This window comes from Quercus robur, chromosome 8, assembly GCF_932294415.1.
Source record: "Quercus robur chromosome 8, dhQueRobu3.1, whole genome shotgun sequence".
Classification (NCBI taxonomy): domain Eukaryota; kingdom Viridiplantae; phylum Streptophyta; class Magnoliopsida; order Fagales; family Fagaceae; genus Quercus; species Quercus robur.
Genome location: NC_065541.1, coordinates 34,075,050 through 34,095,386, shown reverse-complemented (window position 1 = coordinate 34,095,386; position 20,337 = coordinate 34,075,050). Strand labels below are relative to the sequence as shown.

The 20,337-nt window shown below is 36.1% G+C and overlaps 3 protein-coding genes across 5 annotated transcripts; 1 reads left to right on the top strand and 2 right to left on the bottom strand.

The window, feature by feature from the left end:
• Window positions 1–1,454: 1,454 nt before the first annotated feature.
• LOC126695295 (uncharacterized) lies at window positions 1,455–9,425 on the bottom strand. 3 transcript variants are annotated; one of them, XM_050391985.1, is made up of 18 exons: window positions 9,160–9,422; window positions 8,929–9,046; window positions 8,635–8,813; window positions 8,425–8,532; window positions 7,132–7,196; window positions 6,706–6,811; window positions 6,198–6,281; window positions 5,625–5,771; window positions 5,416–5,544; window positions 4,623–4,690; window positions 3,844–3,877; window positions 3,670–3,754; window positions 3,265–3,332; window positions 3,068–3,181; window positions 2,938–2,973; window positions 2,720–2,806; window positions 2,025–2,116; window positions 1,455–1,855 (listed from the first exon to the last, which is right to left on the bottom strand). In XM_050391985.1, exons 1-18 carry the CDS (start codon window positions 9,292–9,294, stop codon window positions 1,759–1,761), a joined length of 1,752 nt encoding a protein of 583 aa, XP_050247942.1. In that variant the 5' UTR covers window positions 9,295–9,422; the 3' UTR covers window positions 1,455–1,758. The 3 variants fall into 3 exon arrangements, 2 of the variants coding, with proteins under 2 accessions (XP_050247942.1, XP_050247943.1); XM_050391986.1 differs by lacking the exons at window positions 6,706–6,811; window positions 7,132–7,196 and having other exon boundaries at window positions 9,160–9,423; XR_007646009.1 differs by lacking the exons at window positions 1,455–1,855; window positions 2,025–2,116; window positions 2,720–2,806; window positions 2,938–2,973 and adding an exon at window positions 3,457–3,527 and having other exon boundaries at window positions 3,107–3,181; window positions 9,160–9,425.
• Window positions 9,426–9,546: 121 nt separating this feature from the next.
• LOC126695299 (uncharacterized) lies at window positions 9,547–12,730 on the top strand. Its single transcript, XM_050391990.1, has 2 exons — window positions 9,547–9,698; window positions 12,046–12,730. Exon 2 carries the CDS (start codon window positions 12,081–12,083, stop codon window positions 12,510–12,512), a length of 432 nt encoding a protein of 143 aa, XP_050247947.1. The 5' UTR covers window positions 9,547–9,698; window positions 12,046–12,080; the 3' UTR covers window positions 12,513–12,730.
• A 484-nt stretch (window positions 12,731–13,214) lies between these two features.
• On the bottom strand, window positions 13,215–19,328 carry LOC126695297 (serine/threonine protein phosphatase 2A 59 kDa regulatory subunit B' gamma isoform-like). Its single transcript, XM_050391987.1, has 2 exons — window positions 17,598–19,328; window positions 13,215–13,927 (listed from the first exon to the last, which is right to left on the bottom strand). Exons 1-2 carry the CDS (start codon window positions 18,849–18,851, stop codon window positions 13,538–13,540), a joined length of 1,644 nt encoding a protein of 547 aa, XP_050247944.1. The 5' UTR covers window positions 18,852–19,328; the 3' UTR covers window positions 13,215–13,537.
• Window positions 19,329–20,337: the final 1,009 nt, after the last annotated feature.

Below are 20,337 nucleotides of genomic sequence, written 5' to 3'. Positions count from 1 at the left end.
GGTTGTAAACAGAAAAAGCATCCATAAAACTTAGAAGTTCATGTCCTGCGGTTGAGTCTACCAAAGTATCTTATCCGTAGGAATGGGTAACTGTCCTTTAGGCAGGCTCTATTGAGATCTGTGAAATCAACGCACATTCTCCATTTTCCATTGGCCTTTTTAACCATAACCACATTTGCCAACCAATCGGGGTAATATACCTCCCGAATGAAATTTGCATCAAGCAACTTTTGAACTTCTTCAACTATAGCTTTGTCTCTTTCTTGAGCGAACACTCGTTTTCTTTGTCGGATGGGAGGCGATGAGGGCGACACATTCAACTTGTGTACTATAATTGAAGGGTCGATCCCTGGCATGTCCTCATGACTCCAGGCGAACACATCTTAGTTGTCCTTTAGGAAGGTCGTGAGCGCTTGTCGAACCATTCGACTTGATAATGTCCCCATCCTAGTCGTCCGTTTGGGCTTTAATTCATCAAGTCTTATTTCTTCTAGCTCCCCAACCGGCTTTGCTAGTGCCCTTTGTTCATCTATGCACAATGTTTGTTGGTGATCATCCATTTCTAGTATGGCAATGTAACATTCGCGTGCAGCCACTTGATTTCCCCGCAGCTCTCCCACTCCATAATCTGTAGGGAACTTGATCATTAGGTGGTAGGTTGAAGTTGCAGCCTTCCATGAGTTGAGGGTTGGTCGTCCGAGAATGGCGTTGTAAGCAGATGAGCAGTCGACCACGAGGAATGTTACGTCCTTGGTGATCTACTACGGGTAGTCGCCTACCATTACTGACAATGTGACGGCGCCAAGGGGGAATACTCTTGTCCCTTCGAAACCAACGAGAGGGGCATTTATCGGGACCAGTTGTTCTCAGTCAATCCTCATCTGCTAGAAGGCCGGGTAATACAGGATGTCTGCTGAGCTGCCATTGTCGATCAGAACCCAGTGCATGTTATAATCTCCTACTCGTAGGCTGACCACAAGTGCATCATCATGCGGGAGGTGGAGTCTTCGAGCGACTTCTTCCGAGAATCCGATTACAGGGTTGTCAATCCATGTCATTTTAGGTACGGAGCCTGTAAATTGGACGTTCTGGACCATTCTAAGGTAGGTCTTATGGGCTTTTTTGGACGACCCAGTTTCGGCTATGCCCCCTACTATCATTCTTATATCTCCAATTGGGGGGTCTAGGGCGTTCATTCTCCCGTCGTGGGGCTTGCTCCTGTGGTGGATCCGTCCTTTCTCCGAAACATAATTGCCAATTCACCATAGCAAACGTCTATAAATTTTAGCACATTCACCACGTTAAGGGAAATTGGCTGTTAGGCGATTCTTTACTATTTGGACTCTGAAAGGTGATTTAGATTGACCATTCACAATCTGCATTCCTAAAACCTCTTCTAATGATATCTAGATGTTTAATTCAGGGATATGAAATCTTACCCATTCAGCCCCTAATTGAGTTTGTGGATACAAAATTGCCTTAAATTTATACCACTAACAAATTATCAGTGAAATTTGTTGCACAATTAAAAGGCATATGAATTATCATCAGACAATAATGCCAAAATTTGTAACCATGTCTGCGTGAAGTACTACGAAATCTTTAACTGATCTCCAAGGCCTAACCACCCCTCAAGATCAAATTAGGACAAGATTGGTAAAAATCAATGAATTTGCCATCCAAGAACTTGTAAACCAAGTAGACCAGTCCTCTGTCTTCATTACCCTACCACTATTCCGGTCATTGTTAGGTGACTCCTTACCGCTTGTAATCTAAACCAGCTCCATATTTCCAAGCCTCGAGGCGCCGCTTCCACTCATACTTCATCTTGGATGGAAAAGAGCTTAGCAATGGCCTTGCAAGACATGAAACTAATAAGAGTCTATTCTCTAGAACATAAAGGAAGAATGCAAACTTAAGAAAGTGTCTTTAACTAACAATATGGTTGGGAATACTGCTGTAATCCTTAATTGTTGTGCTTTGATTAAACTGAGAGAGAAACAAGAGGATGGAAGAACAATTACCTTATGACAGGGTCAGCAAAGGTTGACAGAAATGTATAGTAACCCAGCATAAAAAAATGTCCAGACCAGTCAAGAAGCACAGGAATACCAACCTGAAACACGACCAAATTAATTTGACGAGAACTGAATATGGATAGCTATTATACACATATTCATCAAGGAAATATAACACTTGTACGCAATACCAAGATTTACTGACTAAAATTCTGTCTGTTTAGGCACTATTTTTCAAAGAATCCAATACCTGCACACTACTGTAGCAAACATTATTCATTTTGGGAACTGTTTCACTACTGCTACACTGCCGATCCTAAGCCTGGATTAGATGATGGTGGGTCATATATCAGGCCAACTACGGAAAAGAACTTTGCTAAATTCTACTTTTATATCTCTCCATTTCTTCATTGTCAATCCCAATTAAAAGAGGGCATGTGTTTGCTTAGAGGATATGTTATCTGAGAATATATTTCAATCAACTAAAGCTCTTATTAATTTCATCTATTCAAATTATGAAATAAAAATATCAGCTGTTAGAAGATGAAAGTAAATGGGAGACCTGGCTATAAAAATAGTACACAGATCTCAAAACATATTGGAACGCTACCTTGCAGTAAGTCATAGACTCACTCAAGTTGGACAGAAAATGTGGAAGAGAAAAATTCAAAGAAAAAAAGGGATATCTACTTATTAATTACCTGCTTGAATATTGATGGAAGAAGTTGAGGTTTAGTTAACATGACTAGGCCTAATGTCTTGGCAAGAGGCACGAACTGTACAACATCCTGTCAAAGTAGTGTTTCAGGAAAAAATAGAAAAGAAAAAAAGACTTAATAATTTTTATTTGATCAAAAATTTAATATTATTACTCATATGGAAATTGGAAATATGCCAAAAAGATAAACAAGAAAAGAACCTGAAGAAATGGTCTTAGAACTGGATCACCTAGCCTCTGAAGAAGAGAGAAACAAATATATTATAGAATACGGAAGGATCCTGAGAGAGAAACAAAACTCTGGCTTTGTTATATGGAAACACAATGCTACCTGCATACTCTGAAAATTAACATAAAGGAGCTCGGTAATAAAATCTGGTGAGACATTAGACTGTTGTCTAGCTGACATTGCTCTTTGAAACAACCATGAAGCACTTAAGTTGGGCTGCAGTGCATAAATATATATTTAGATTTCAGATAACCATGACAGCTGGTAACCACAAAGCAAGAAAACAGCAAGTCACCAACCATGTATGGATTCAGCAGGGATAAGTTGTAAGAGTCAAGAAAATCTTCATTGATTGCTTCGTATATTCCTTTGTTCACAGGAAGGAAAAAGAATATTAGTAAACCTCATCCTTATAAAAACATTTCTACATGTCATTAATGTTTGATCAATGTCTGGACACCTTGAAAAATAATTCCATTTCATTTTTCTACCTGAGTGTCAGAAAAAGGAGATCCAGTTCCAATCATTACAATTACCCATTGTAATCATATGTATTGAACTTCTGTGCAATGTAATAAAACTTATTTAGATACTATTTAAACCCACTGAAGAGATTCAACTTTAGTGTGTGAACTCCCCATTGATCCTAGAACCTTGTAATTAGGCAAAATAATATACTGAAGAATTGCACATAAACTATATACCTGTAACCAGCCTCTGAAGGTGCCTAGTCAAGCTCCCAAAGCCACCAAATGAAACTGGTGATTGTATGCCACTAGCATCACCAAACTGCAGAGAATGATTTTGTGACACTTGCATTCCATTTGGTACAAGATCATAATATATTGGGGGCTTTAGAAGTTTATAGCATACACCACCTGTAAAACACGATTAAAAGCTGCTGGCAATGGGCTGTCAAGTCGATCCACCACCATCAAGAATTAAAAGGCATCAGATTTTAAGAAACCATGGGAAAGTTAAGAGAAACAGGAGAAGAATTTTGCATTCATTAATACAGGCAAAAGACGCAGGCATAAACAAAAATTATGAAGTGGTGTATTTAATCTAAGACATAGTTTTCCACTCATTCAACAACAGAAGTGAAAAACAATATCCTCAAGTGACATGTTATGACCGTAGGAGCAGCAATACATGTCATGATTCTAGTTCAGAAAGAGAGAAGCCTTACATCTATTTCCATCCAATGATTTTGATTCAAAACTTGAAAAGTTAACAGGTTAGTACAAAAGCATTGCAAGACAAATCTATTATCCACCATATGAAAAATTCAACAAATCAAAGTTCAACATTGCTGCATAATGTATACGATTAAGTGTGCTCCAAAATTACTATGGTACCATACTATCAGAGGAAAAAGTTCCAAGTTGCAAATTACATGCATTATGAGTCCAAACATTGGATTTTACTAAAACAAAGAATACACTCATTTCAATTGATATATAATATAATCTATAATCGCTTTAGCCTCCCATCCAAAAGAATACAAACAGAAATTCGTTCTGAACTTATTAATATATAAGATCTGAATTTTTTCTTTTTTCAAAGAATTTTGAGTTTTGACAAGAGTATGTCCTTAATTGATATCCCAGAAGTAAAGTAAACCTTATTGCAACTCATGCAATACTTGCTTCATTACCTGTCACGATACGTAGGGAAAATGCCATATATAACTCTCAATATCTCCAGATTCTCAAGAGAGACTCCCTATTAAGTACACATTCCAATTGTATTGTTAACAGATGAGAGGGCATCAAAGAAAGAAAAGGAGGGGATATTAAATTATACAAGCTGCTGACTTATATAAGCATTGATTATGTGGAATTACAAACTTGTTAAAATAATCAAGATGCAATTTTAGGGAAAAGGAGTGGAAAAGTATGAACTTTTAGTCAGAAAGAATTCCCTAGAATTGGCTAACAAAGATAAAATATAATCCATGGCCATCTCTTCCATGTTATGTTTGCACAGCATTTAGAAAACATATTAAAAAAATACTCCTAAATCCTCAAGTGTGTGCCAACTGAATAGCAGACCACTCATCACATATGCATGCAAGTGCACGTAGACATATTCAGGACTGATTATGAATAAAGCTGCACATATGGAATGAAAATTTAGAACTGATTATGCTAATAATGCATCAATCAGCTTGCATCATGCAAATAGCAAGACCTTGGGCTGTAATGTAAATCTAGTGGAACTTGATCAGAATAACCAACAGAGAAACAGCCTTGAAAGTGTAACGGTCAGTGGGAGAGTTGGGGCAAACTAAATAAGAAATGAAAGTTGAACAAGTCTGATTTTTATAAGACATAACTCTCTTTAAAATATAATTTTTTGTTCTAAAAAATCCAACTCCTATTGGGATACAAAATAAACATGGGGAATCATGATATGCAAGATTGTTGTCTACAGATCAGAAATCTAACCTGATAATGTGGCATTAGATCCCAATATTCTTCTAATAGTTCTTCCAATTTTGGGGATCCTGGTTGAGGATTAACATATGTGAACATATAGGTAGTACGATCCATGGGACCAGAGCCAGCAGGAAATGCCTGAGGAACATTCAGAGAAAGCTTGAACCTCAGGGGAAAAAAAAAGCTGACATTACTGATATACCAGAAAGTCAACTTACCTCCCAGAAGTATTGAGCTTCTGAGGTTCCAACCTTCTTCACTGATGAACTACTATATATGACATCACTAGTAGAGTTATCCTTAAAACCACGAGCACAAGATCCAACAACAAGGCACACACCATCTGGCTTCCTTCCACATCTTATCTGTAAATCATAATACACAACCCCGAGTGGTAGTTTCAGTCAAATTGTGGGCATGCATAATACGTGAACAACCTAAGTTGGTAATAATCTAAACAACATCATATATAAAATGTATTGGAATTCCTCTCACTAATAACCAATGATTTGAAAAATCAAGGGAAATTATGGTCTAAAGGGTAAAATTATGATTAGTTTGAACAGGATAAATCAGAGCCAGTTGGATAGTTGACCTCTTACGATCTTTAGTTGTAAGGAATAGCCACTTATTCAACAAATGCACAAACACAAACAAACAAATGTATGCATGGTTTCATAGACACATATAGGTGAAAATATTCTTTATTTAGGCCAATATATGCTTGGAAGTGGAAGAATATTATACTCCTATAAAAGCACATCATTCACGAAATAGAAGGGAAACCAGACCTGTTTTACCACAGGGGAAAAGTTCCCCATTGCATCAATGATGAGACGAGATGACAAAATGTCTCCTTCTGCAAGTTGCAAAACCTATGGAGAAAAGTGGTGGAAGAAATTATGTTATGTAATACTTCATTGAAAAAGAATATTAAATTCCATTTCCTTGTGACGTTTCTCAGTTGATGGATGAGATAAAAACCCATACAACTTTACATTCATGGAATTCAAACACTTTAAACTAGCAAAACTCAAACATCACCATAATTGGCCTTCTTTGATCATCCTCAAACCTGGACTAATATATTAGTTCTAGACTATAGTCTTCCCAGTCTTCTATGTAAACATCCTCATCTCACAACACTAAAGTTGTGACATGTCATGGTATAAAATCATGCTGCTGCTTACCCACATGTCATGTAGCAGCTTCTTATCACAACGAAATGTTAATGAGGCATCATCAAATAAAAAAAAAATGTCACTTAAATAAATCACTTTGAACTGTCAGAAAACTTACTGCTGCATCCTCGTATATGCAAATACTAGAGACACTGTAACCTTCAAATATGACTCCACCAAGGGAAATAAAACGTTTCTTCACAATCTCTATAAGCTTTGCAGGTCTGTAATGACGTAAAAGCTGAAAATCAGTTGCTGAGAGAAGGCTCATTCCTCTTGTTATAGCACTACCAATTTCCATTGAGCCCCCCCAGCTCTCCCGCCCAACACCCCCCCCCCCCCCCACACACACACACACACACAAAAAGAAATGCCAATTTCCTTAAATTGGAGATAAGTGTATAACATAAATCAAACTGAGTGTCAGATTGGAGCATTGGAACATTAGGAAATAAATTCAAAAGATAGACAAAATATTGCACTTAGCTTTTAAAAAACAATAAATAGTTAAAGACAAAGTAGAAAAGAAAATAAGATAACTCACGAGACACCAAGATTAAGAATGTCTTCAACCCAGATCTCACCTTTTCCCTCAAATCCACATCTGTTCTGTGCATTCATTGAATGCCAAAAGAAATGTTATAAGTAATTAAGATAGCATCATGACCAAAGAGATGACACCAGACAGTGTTGGCAGTTGAATAGCATTTGGCCTATTCATATTGCTATAAACATACGAAAATCCTTTAGGAAAATGAGTAACACAAGTCAAGCAGGCTGTTGAAAAAGTAAGGGTCCTTCTTGTATCATGATTTAAGGAACATTAACATGTCCTGGCATTAGAAGTTAAATTTTTAAAATACTTATATTTATTATTCAAGATTTTAATGCCACTTAAATGATAAATCATCTCACTCAAACTTCCAGTTATGCACCATGACCAGTAAACATGGACATAGATGTTTGTAAGTGTATTACTCATGAGTTAGTGCTAGTGTACCTAGTAGAAAGCTACAAACACCTAAATTAAGCATCCAAAAGCATTTGCATCTGTTTTTTCAGGACTAACTGTCTTTGATTGAGTTTGTTCTGTATGATGACAAAGCATAGAATCATAATGATAAGATTCATTATTCTAATAGGCTGCATAGCAAAAATGTCAAATTATGTTCATTGTTTAAGACCTTCTAAAGTAAATGAAGGATCTTTTATAAGCATATGAATATTTGTCGTGTTGAGGAGTGTCTGACATACCAACTGCAGGAAGGCAAGAGTCCCCTAAAAATCAAATATTATGCATAAAGCCACTAGATAGATAAAATTCACCTAACACATAGTGCTGCTTCCTATTAAGGATAAGCCACAGAGAATCCCAGATAGGCCCAAGGATGATAAGGTTGATTCAGAGGATGACAAAGTTAATTCAAAAACCAAGTGGGAAAGTCAGTTAAACTGCATGTAGAATGTACATCCATATAGAATGTATTATTTTTAAAATTTGAACTTTGGATTTCTTCATTATGAGATAAGGGAAATCCATTTGTTGTAACATCAGTATAGAATATCTGTTGAATACACAGCTGGTGCAGTGAGCTATACTAGTAAATTTCTCTTTAACCTGTCTTTCATTTACAAAATCCCTTTACTTCCATAAAACCTCTTTGCTTTTAGGGTATCATTAAGATGAGCATGGCCCTAGGATCATCTTGTTAACAAAATTCATAATTAGGTGAAGAATTCAAAGAAAACACTAAATGTTGGTGCCAATTGAAGAATTCATATGGAGAAACTAGAAAAAGTCTTCAAATTCATCAATTTCTGAAGCTTAAAAACATACAGGATTAAATTTCATGGCAGTAGCTTCTTCAATGTCTTCCTCTACAAGAACTCCAGCTTCTACAAGCTCAAAGAGCTCCTTCCTCGAGATATTCCATTCTTGTTCCCTCTGATTGAACATCAAAATATTATTTACCACAACTGATCATAGAAAAGCAATTCTCAAAATCACGAATTATTTTTATGATGAACTCCACAGTACAGTATATACCCCTTTTAGAATATTTCTTTCCACAATGCCTACTCGAAGACCTTTGGAACTCAAGGCTGTGGCAATGAAGATTCCCAAAGTGCCTCCACAAACTAATACATCAAATGTATCTACTGCTTTGTCATCTGAATCAAATATACCACGAATACTCGAAACAATTTGCTGGGGTTCTTGCACAACTGCAAAACACATGTGAAAAAATTTCCTAATATTCAAAGGATTGACTGCACAACATTCAGAGGAATCCGCAGTAAACAAGAGGGGAGAAAGTCTATGATAAGAAACGAAGTCCACCTGTTTGAGCAGAGCAAATACCAGACCAAAGCTGGTCCAACCTTTTTAAGGCATTATATGAGTATGCCCCACCAGCACCACCAACTTCACCACTCACTGAAATACCCTCCATTATCCTCTACATAAATTAAAATTCAAACACTAATTGGACCATTCTTTGTGGCAAAAGGAAAAACACACAGACACAAAAGATAAGCTTAAGAGGCAACAAAGAAATCTGGTAATGGGTACCTGGGTTCTGGAGGGAATAGATTGTGCTATGAATCTCAGGTGTCTTGAAGCTTTGTGGCTTCGTCTTTGAACCAATGGAGACACTAATGGACACTGAGAGACCCCATTAATGAATCCAAGGTGAAGCAACACCATGAGTTCTAAAATTATTGTCCAAAGCAATTCCACTCTTTCTTTTAACGAGTTTCCCACACTTTCCTCTGGACTCAGTTTATCATTTGAAGCTGAAGTTGTATGCGTACAACAACTCGACACGTTAACGACCAAAACTGTTTTGTCTTTTCTATTCCTAGAAGGATTTTTCTAATTCAATAAAGTGAAAAGGCCACTGAAACTGAAAGGACCGGTTCCCAGTCCAAAGTTACATGCGGGTGAGAAGTAATAGGTCACTGCTAGGTGACTTAACAATAATAGCTCACGTGGAGAATTGGATAAGGATAAACCTTGTCTTAACAATAGGGTTTTACTTTCAGATTTTAGAGCCACTGCTACTCAAGGCTTGCTCTTTCGTCTTGGACTCTGCAGATTATATTCAACAGGTAAAATATCCACAAATTTCTTCTTCTTTGTTTTGTTTAGTTTTATTGATAATCCTTGCTACAATTATAGTATTTCTGTTTTCTTTGACCTTCTGGTTGGTTGCTGGGAAAATGGAAATGAAATCAAAATTTGTATATTAAATCTCTGAATTGGGTTTTAAGAATTGGAGAATCTGAACCCAAAAAATGGTTCTTTTAAGCTCACTTGGGTCAGAGTTTTAGCAACCAAAGGGTGGTTGAGATTTTTGAACTCAAGTCTTCCTTTTTTTCTTGTCCCTTGATGATTTTCCTCTTCTAATCTGATATTAAAAGTAGGTAGTAATGTACTGTGAGAATCTTCTTGAACTTTGAATCCTCTACTAGATCGTGTAAAATGATGCTTGAGTAATGATAAATCGTTATACTTTTAAGAACACTTGTGTCGACAACTGTGCCGGATATACTGTTATTTTTCTGAATTTTCATAAATGGCAACACTGATTTTTGGATTCAATTATAGGCATAAGCCAGAGAATATATTATATATGTGTATATGTATATGCACTGTATTTTTGTGGAAAACTTGGTTGTTTGAGGTGTACCTATAATAATCTTATATGCATTTTTTATGGCCGTTCCATATTATATTCTTTGAAGATATGAATGAAATGAGGTTGAGGATATTGACACTTTTCCACCATCAATTATTTAATCACCGTCTATGCTATACAAATTTCAAGATACAATGAATAGCATAGATCTGTAGTTAGCCATTTATTATTTTTTTTAACAGATGTAGCATACATCATCCCTCTCTCACATCTTAGTTATATACAACCATTACACAAAATACCACCAGTTGGGAGTTGGGATGCATAGGGAAAATGCTGAAGTAGAAAGGAGTGCTTTGCTATCAATGCCATAACTTTTATTATTGGCCAATGATGTAAGGGGCACCAAAGTCATCTAAGATTTTTTTTTTTGAATTAGTTTTCAATGTTAAGGATTTTAAGCTACGAAGCACAAACACAGGCATGGACACGAGTACGGGTACGACACGACAATTTTTTTAAAATTAGGACACGACACAACAAGGATACCCATGATAATTAATTATTAAATCTAATTTTATTTATATTTTTAAATATTGTTAAATATTTATTTTTTCATATAATGTTAAACATATATCTATTTAACAACAATGATGAATAATAAAGTGAACTCATGAGTAATAAATGATGTTTAGAATTTGAATACAAACTACAAATAAGATCTAAAAGAGTAAATAAAGATAACTAGATAAGTGTTCAAGGTTGAAACTAAAAAGAAATAAAAGATGGGAAATGCTAACGAATACCCTTAGAGCATTGGTTAAAAATCTATTTAAAGAAAGTTTTTATGAAAAAAAAAAAAAAAAAAAAAAATTAATGTTTTAACAGTTTTTTTCATTTCCCATAAAAGTGATGTCAAAACTTTACTAAAATGGATTGTTAACCAATGCCCTAAGGGCACTCGTTAACATGACCCATAAAAGTGATGTCAAAATTTTACTAAAATGGATTATTAACCAATGCCCTAAGGGCACTCGTTAGCATGACCCATAAAAGATTAGTGTCTCTCTCATGTCCCGCAATTTTTCCACCAAAGAAAAAAAAGGCACGGCTAGGACATGCATGTAGAAGTGTCCTAGACCTGTCCCGTTAATGACATGAGTACGGCACTCCAAATGGAGTGTTCGTACTTCCTAGATTTTAAGAGATTTAATTAGGTATTTTTCATATTGGTGTAATCCCTAAACTCTATTAAACTAGTGCTCTTGTAATCGTGAAAGACATATGATTTGAAATAAGAATATAATGAATTGAGAATATGTACACCTCTTTTGTTTGGCGGTGATGTCAAACACCCTTAGGTGGTGATGCCAAGGATTAATCATAAGTGAAGAAGCCTAGGGTTTGTTCTGTTTATCTTCTATTTTATGAGTTGAGAATATGTTCCTCTTTTGTTTGGTGGTGATGCCAAAAACCCTATAGGTGGTAATGCCTAAGGTTTCCAGGAATATTTTAAATGGTGAAGCCTAAGGTTTGTCCTGTTTATCTCGTTTGTTCCTTGTTTATCCTATTTTCCTATACTTTCCTGCATCAGCCAAGTAAAGCTATTCTAAGCAAGTATATACATGCAATGATGCAATGTTGCATCGTGCTGAAGGAACAGCATATGTTTCATTATTACTTCCTTGGCAGCTGGCACAAAAAGAAAATACACATGCCAATGGTGTCTATCCTTGGGAAGTTTATTAAAGCACAATGTTATTAACCACTCTGAAACTTCTCTAATATTTTGAATGCAATTTGGCCTTCATACGCAGGTTGAGCAAAATAGAGGCAAATTTTGTATATAGGCATGGCAAGCTTGATCATGGCCCCAACCTTCAGTTCCTTCTCCATCAACAGTAGAAGCAGAGACTTCAGAAAGTTAAACATTAATATCGGGCGAAGTCATGGTATAAAGGCAATGCGGATAGAGAAATCTCTGGAGGAATTATACAATGTGAGCGTGGAACGGAAAGTATCACCAGAGCGACTGGCAGAGCTTGGGGTTTCAAGATGGTCAGTATGGAAGACTGGCAAGTGCAAGCTGCCCTGGGACTGGCAGGTGGACCAATTGGTTTACATCGAGGAAGGGGAGGTGAGAGTAGTGCCTGAAGGCAGCCAGCGGTTCATGCAATTTGTTGCTGGAGATCTTGTTCGTTACCCCAAGTGGTTTGAGGCAGACCTCTGGTTCAATGGTCCATACCAAGAACGTTACAGTTTTAGAGCATACGGTGATGATTGAGAACTCATTATGTCAAGTCATATGGAGTTAGTTTTCCCTTCCATATGTTTTTTATTGTCTATTCCCAGCACGTAGTTGAACTAACGTATACCAGAATCAAAAGATTGGTTTTAGATCAATCTACTATATGGTTCTGAATGTGTCAAGTATCCCATCAGAAAACATAATGACTAATGGCAACCAATTGTCCACGTGAATAGAAATCAGTCAAATGCTAATGACACTGCCTCAAGTTCAAATTACCCATAATACAAGCTTTTGGTGAACTTCTATTTGGTTTTCCATAGCAAAAAAGGCATAAAATTCTGCAAAAGAAGTAAAGGCAGCACAGGAGGTCGTATAACTATACAGTACAGCCTAATTATGATTATTCTAGCATTGCAGCATACCAAGCGCAAGCTTTCTAGGTTGTACCACTAATCATTCAATAAGGACATTACATGAATTCTGGAATGTGGCACGTATATTACAGAGAGCCCATTCAGGAGCAATTTCTTCAAACCGAAAAGCACAGGACCAAAAAAATAAATCCAAGTTACCCAAAAACAAAAACAACTAGGCCATGCCCTTGAAATTTTGAATCAATCAGCCAACTATTTGGTCTGCCAACCGTAGGACACTGTTTTTAATTTTTTGAAAATAAATGATATACACGTTTGACATAAACACAACTCAGAAAGGCTACAAAATAAACAAAGGCTATAGCACAAAAGGAACTATCTTTTTGCATCATTACACAATAAAATATTAATCAGGTAGAAATCCGAACAACTACCTCTATAAACCAAATTCCTTATGATACATAATCCATGGCTGATGAGGAAAGGAATGAGCCAAGAAAAAGCAAGGACAAACCAATATCCTCAACACCTCACCAATTTTTCCTTTTCAGCAGATATTACTACAATAAGAAACCCAAGAGAACTTTGGACAAACAATCCCTAAATTGTGTAGATTGGGTTCCACCACTTATGTTCAATCATATATAAGAAAGGTGAACTCTTGCAACATGCGTGTCCTGTGGCTTAATTACTGCCAGTAGCCAGAGGCTTTGTGCTGGTAGCAATGGCAACAGAAGAGACAAATCTAGAGACAAGAACAGCCTCATTGCTTACAGCCTTAGCGGCTGCCACATCTTCCAGGCGCTTCCAGGTTGATTCCCGTTTCTCCTGTGTCTCCCTCTCCTTGACTTCATCTTCTTTGAATTTGACCAAGCACTCATCAAAAAGTGTTTGATCAGCATCTGAGAATATTTTCCTCACATTCAACGTCAAACTCTGAACAGCCTGGTTCCAGTGACCCCGTGTATTTCTCTCCAAAGCTGGGAAAATTATCGGCAGAACAACTTTACAGTTCTGTGTAATTAAATTCCTTATGTGATCGTTATTCCACAGGAACAATGCACGTTCAGCTACCTGCCAGAAAAACCAGTGAAAACGTGCATTTAGGGATTTGCTCTCAAATTTTGAATGAGGCAATGTTTTCAGAGAACAAGAAATGCAATAATCTCAATTGTCTTTTTTAATTAAATCACTGAATGCTTGCAGAGCCAAATAGAAAATAAGTTTCTGGCTGACAAGTTGATAATTTATATTGAAAAAGAAATCACTAAGACTTACCAATGAGCTACAGCTCAAGTAACGCTTCCTCTTCCCATAATAATGAGATAGAGGTGAGGTTGTGAGATCAAAGAACCACTGGGTGAATAACATATCAGTTAAAAAGGAAATTGCTAAGACTTGCACTAGATGATAAAAGATAGATTTTATTCTATGGAAAATTACCGTTGTGCATAACTTTGAAGGAGATACTAAGTCTTTTTAGGAATTTTTTTTTTTTTTTTTAACATGTTTATAGCAAAAAAAACAAAAAAAAAAATTATTTTTATTAGAGTTTAGCAAGATATGATAACTCCTCTTGAAAGATTATTTTTTGTAAATATATATATATATATATATATATTTATATATATCAAAATTGATAGCTTTGTACAGTGTATAATTACCATTGTATTTTTGAATGTATGTGCTTTAAATTTTTCTCAATAGGTTTATCATCAATACCATTGTTTGGCCCCCAAACAAAAATTTTCGTTGCACTCCTGCTGATGTCCTCATCTAAATTTTGAAGTGATATTTTCTCAATTCTTTTATAATAATTATTGGTAAGTTATACACACACCCAATAGATCTTGAATCTACAACCCCACCCTCCATCCCATTATTATGGTAGGAGGAAATTCCATTTGAGCTAGAGCTCATTGGCAATATTTCCTCAGTTCTACAGCACTCAATCTTGGAAGAAAATCATAACTCAGGATAGCTATAATTCCATTGAATTATTATTTTCAGACTACCTGGAAAGATGGTCTAGAATGGAGAATTACAATCAGGTAACTTTGAATTATATCATAATAAGAAAACACCTCAAAATAGAGAAAAGCACCAACAATGCATCTATAGCAGAGAGAAGCCTTCTCTAAACAAAAAATTTCATCTGGATGTACCTCATTAGGGGAACACCAGATATGTCATTTCCCCTAACAGAACTAATACCATGGATTTAGAAAAGTAAAATTAGGACTGTGAAGCACCCTATGGGAAATATGAAGAAGCTATAGTAAATATTTCTCAAATAAAATATGTTAAAGAGAGAAGGATATCTTCAAGAATTTGGGGCAGAATCCCTACAACATTGAAGGCTTGGAGGGAAAGCTGGACTCCATTACAGAATACTTAGGTGTGCATTTGAAGTTATGTACTAGGAATCTGGGATGAAATTCCTATCTATATTCATAGAGATCAGGTTATACCGATAAAATAAAGACATTAATTTCTTAGCGTATTTTATTGAATTTGCATTCTAATTCTTTGCATGGAATAAAATTATATTTAGACTTTAACTTCTTCTTTTTTTCTTTATTTCTATTTCTTCTTTATAAGTAAAAATAATTGGACAAAGTTTAGCAACATACTTGGTTGATCTACTATTAGATTACATTTTCTTCTTATATCCTTCATGCTTGCAAAATTTTCAAAATATCAAAGATCAATAGCTACGTCACCAATCAAAGTTTTAAATTTCAAGTTTTTGTAATCCAAAATTATGCATAAAAATTAAGTTTCTTGATCAAATAGTAAATAACATCCGATTAGGAAAAAATTTGACATATATGTTAAGAACATAAAGAACATACAATTCAATGATTAGATTTTCAAAATATGTAGTCATGTTAATTTTTTTGTGGTAATTGTAACCTTATACCACAACCAATTTTGTAACCAAATTTTGTCTAAAATAATTTTATTAATACGAGACTACCTCGTGAAAATAATCATGAAGTAACCTAAAAAAATACAAAAGGAAAACTATTTTCACAAAGTATCCTAAAGAAATACAAGAGGAAAACTATCAACATATGGATCGAATCTATGAAAGAATTAATAGAATTACTATCCATGAGACCCGATACAAAAGACCACTCATAAAGAGAACTAATAAAGGATGCTTGTAATTGGGTTGATGTGCACTCCACGTATTCAAAGGTACGCCAATTTTTTTCCCTCCATATAGTCCACATCAAACATAAGGGAGTAAGGTTCAAATATCGGAGTTAGGTCCCTAACTCCGCCACTCGCATAATAAATTAAGAACCGTCTCCAATAGTACCTCTATAACGACCCAAGAAAAAGCACTAGCCACATCTACACTATACCTCAAAAGGACTAGTCACAATTGAGGTTTCTTGTAATTGTTAATAAAGCCCAGATCTACCCAATAAATACCCGATGTGGGACTCATCACACACCCACACACATCACACAATCAATCAAATTAGGTCATCACAATCTCCCCCACTTAAATCCATAACGTCCTCGTTAGGGCCCACTTTGTGAGTAGTGTCTCTGAGCCCACACAAAGTTACGGGCCGGCTCTGGTACCATATGTAACGACCCAAGAAAAAGCACTAGCCATATCTGCGCTATACCTCAAAAGGACTAGTCACAATTGAGGCTTCTTGTAATTGTTAATAAAGCCCAGATCTATCTAATAAATACCCGATGTGGGACTCATCACACACCCACACACATCACACAATCAATCAAATTGGGGCATCACAACCTCTAAACCCCAAACATCCTGAATATCAAACTCCACAACTCAAAGGCCACATTAAAATGAATCAAGAAGTGATCCATGGCCTCTCCACTACATCGGCACATACAACACCAACTCTCCATTGAGTAACCCCTCTTCGTGAGGTTCTTGCAGGTAAGAATTTTCCCACAAGCCACTGTCCACACAAAGAACGAAACCCTCAGAGGAGCCTTGTCTCTCCAAATGGCTTTCCAAGGGAAAGACATAGGTGGTGAGCCCCGTAAAAACTCATAAAATGACAGTACAGTAAACTCCCCATTACTCTTTAACTTCCACCTCATCCTATCACTCCCCTCCCTAATGGGAATATGAGAATCTAATAATGGAAAAATGAAGCCACCGCAGCAACCTCCCAATCAATTTCTCATAAATTCCACACACCAACTCCTCCTACACCACTCCTCATGTCTCTCCAATAATGATTCCATAGAAGCATTCTTATCCACAGTGGTTTCAAACATACTCTACACACCAGAAGAATCTCATTATCCATCTTCTAAACCCAATTTCAGTGCTTTAGCATGTCAACCAGATCATTACAATGCCAATGATCATCTCAAAATAATGTACACAAAAAATTTATCACACATCTAAGACATTGAATATCCAAAGATTCAGACTAAAAAAAATTAGGAAACATCATAACCTCACTCTTCAACACATTCAAGGGACAACAAATTGGGTGTCAATTGAAAGAGTGAAAAGCCAAAACCCCAATTTAGAATCTCAGTGTTATTATGACAGCAATTAAAGTTCCATGAAAATAAGGATCCAATAATGTTATATGAGAAGTTTAAATTGTAAAAGAAAATAAAGGACAGAAAGCCTGAATGAGATGGAAGGAAAATGCCAAGGAAGTCCGTGTGATAGTACATATTAGGAAAAGAATGCCATAGAAATATAAAAAGAACATTCTAAAACAAGTACCTGAAAATGTGAACTGTTGAGGCAGCGCCCAATTTGACGGAATAGAGGGACCATGCAGCGCTGAAACTCTGCTCCTTGGGTGGCTTCTAGAACTTCCTCCAATTCACCAAGGAACATAACCTCTTTTGAACTATTAGTTACGGGCCAATACTTTAAAAGACCTCGAATTACAGTATCAGCCAGCTTGGCATCTTTCTCCACAAACTGTGTAATGCAATATGAGAGTTGCTGGTGGTACATAGATACGCACTTTGGCTTATGAAGGGGAATCAAAGCGCGGACAAGGAACAGCTTGTGCTCTTCCTTCAAAGGCAAAGCAAACCCATTAATAATACTGCCCAATATCTCAAGTAATTCTGCAATCCCGTTGTGCTTCTCCGTCTCAAAAATGAAACGATAGAAGATATTGTTGATAGCTTTCCTAATGAATGGTCGATGCACCATGAATTTCCCATAAATGCGGTGGAGAATCGTTTTTAAGTATTCTCTCTCTCTCTGGTCCTCAGAATCAAACAAGTCAAGCAATTTCAACACAAAAGAATGGTCAATGTATCTTTTAGCAAGCTTGGCATCTGTCTCTGGCGAAGCCACAAATCTCAATAGAAATTCATACACAATCTGAAGATGAGGCCAAGTGGGTTCCATGGCCAGTTCCTCCTCTTCTGGGTCATACATTTCCGGAACCTTACAATCATGATTTGTAGATGGGAGTGATCGAAACAAATTAGTCGCCACCATCTTTGTGATCGCCTGCATTGCCACCTCATTGAACTTCGAAGTTACCGATGAAATATAATCAACAAGATCAAGCAAAGTTTGCCGCTTAACATCCTTCTCTCTAAGATTCTTTGCAGAATCATTGAAATCGAACATAACACAACACATATTGAGTTTCCTAATGAAGAGAGACTGCTTTTCTGAACTTGAAACATCCCGAAAACTCGGCAAAGCCTCATATACCGCTGATGACAAGGCAGGACTGACTTGGGCCACAACGCTAACAGATTTTTTCCCTTGATTCAACTTATTCATACCCGAGGATTGAGAGGCAAGAGTCCCATTGCTCGTGCGCCCCGAATGATTCATGGATTTCGAAGAAGCTGAAGTGGATTTTGAGCCATTAAAGGAATTGGGTCCACTAAACGAATTCAATGATGAATTGGCATTGACCCCTCCATCATTGTACAACTCATTATGCGAATGCGATGATTTTGAGGGTTTTCGAGGTAGTTTTCCGAATATCTGTTTGATCATATCTACAAAAACCTAAACCTAACTCTAATTTGCCTAACCAAACTGTCCACCTAGAATTAGCTCAAAACAGAGGCATTCTCAAAAGTCATGAATATATAACATAGGGGATACAAGATGGGCCCCCAAAAAAGTAAATAAGAAGCAAAACCCTAATACCTAAATGGGTCTTTGCATTTTAAGGCTCAGAATTTAAATTTGCAAAGTAGATTCAAAGTTAGGGTATTAAGGATTGAGGAATAGAAAGAGGGTTGTGAAGGAATTGATGAGCGAGAGAAGAAAAAGGGGAATTACTTACATTGATGACATGGTTGAAGGGATCTGAGAAAACGAGAGAAAACCCAAGAAATTTTGAACTGAAAAGTACGATCTTTCCAGTTCATAAACCCTAATTCAAGCTCTTTTGTGTAGCTTTGGCCAGTTGGATTGAGAGAGAGAATGAGAGAGAGAGAGGTAAATATCAACAATAGAAAAAAAAATTAAAAAAAATAGATAATACTTTTTAAGTTTTATTAACAATTATAGCGAAGCGGCAAACGTTTTTGACTAAAATCTTTTTTTTTTTTCTATAAATAAATAATAAAAAAATGAACTATAATTTTATTCAGGAAAAAAAATGAAATCTAATTTTTTATTAGTAGTATGTTTTGTTGTACAAATTAATGGACGGTAAGGCTTATGTCTAGGTTTTTTGGCACTAAACACGCTACCTTGGGGATGCATGTTTATATAAATAAATAAAAAATATTTTTTAAATGTTATTACTAAATTATCATAATAATTAGTGAGTTATTTGAAGTGAAAACTATAATTATGGTAATATTATTGCAAATGACTAAAACAATTAAAAATAAATATTAATCTTTATTTTAAATTTAAAAAAATTGTAATAAAATTTTAACTAGGAATATAATTTTAAATTTTTGGAAACTTAAATAATAGAGTTTTACACACCCATCCTCACTCTAGTATTTTGGGGATACTATCTCATCCAACTAGTGGGGTGGAACATGTAGCTTAGCAAATTTTTGTAGTTACGATAGAATCTCAATATATAATGTTCGTTCTATGATAATTATTCTTTACTAGCCTCATTACACACGCTCTGCACGTGCAACGAGAGTCTTTTTTTTATTTTGAGTTTAATGTAATTTTTCAATTTAAATTTATCTATTATTAATGAGGTTATATATGAATGAATTTTTAAGAAACTAAAATTTAAGATTTGAAATTAAGTAAACTGCTAGTGTGGGAGGGAGGAGCCCAAGAAGTAAGGGCACATGGCATTAGAACATCCCAAGGAGGCAATTGAGCCATGCTGTCCATCGAATTAGGTCTAGCCCAGACCAAACAACTAAATACCATAAATCGAGGGGAGTATCCAATCCTAGGAGTCCGAGGATCAAGCTTCCCTCGAGAGACTTAGGTCCCATCCCAAAACCAACAAGATGAAGGGCTGAGAAAGAGGGTGGAGACATGTAGGCGGGGG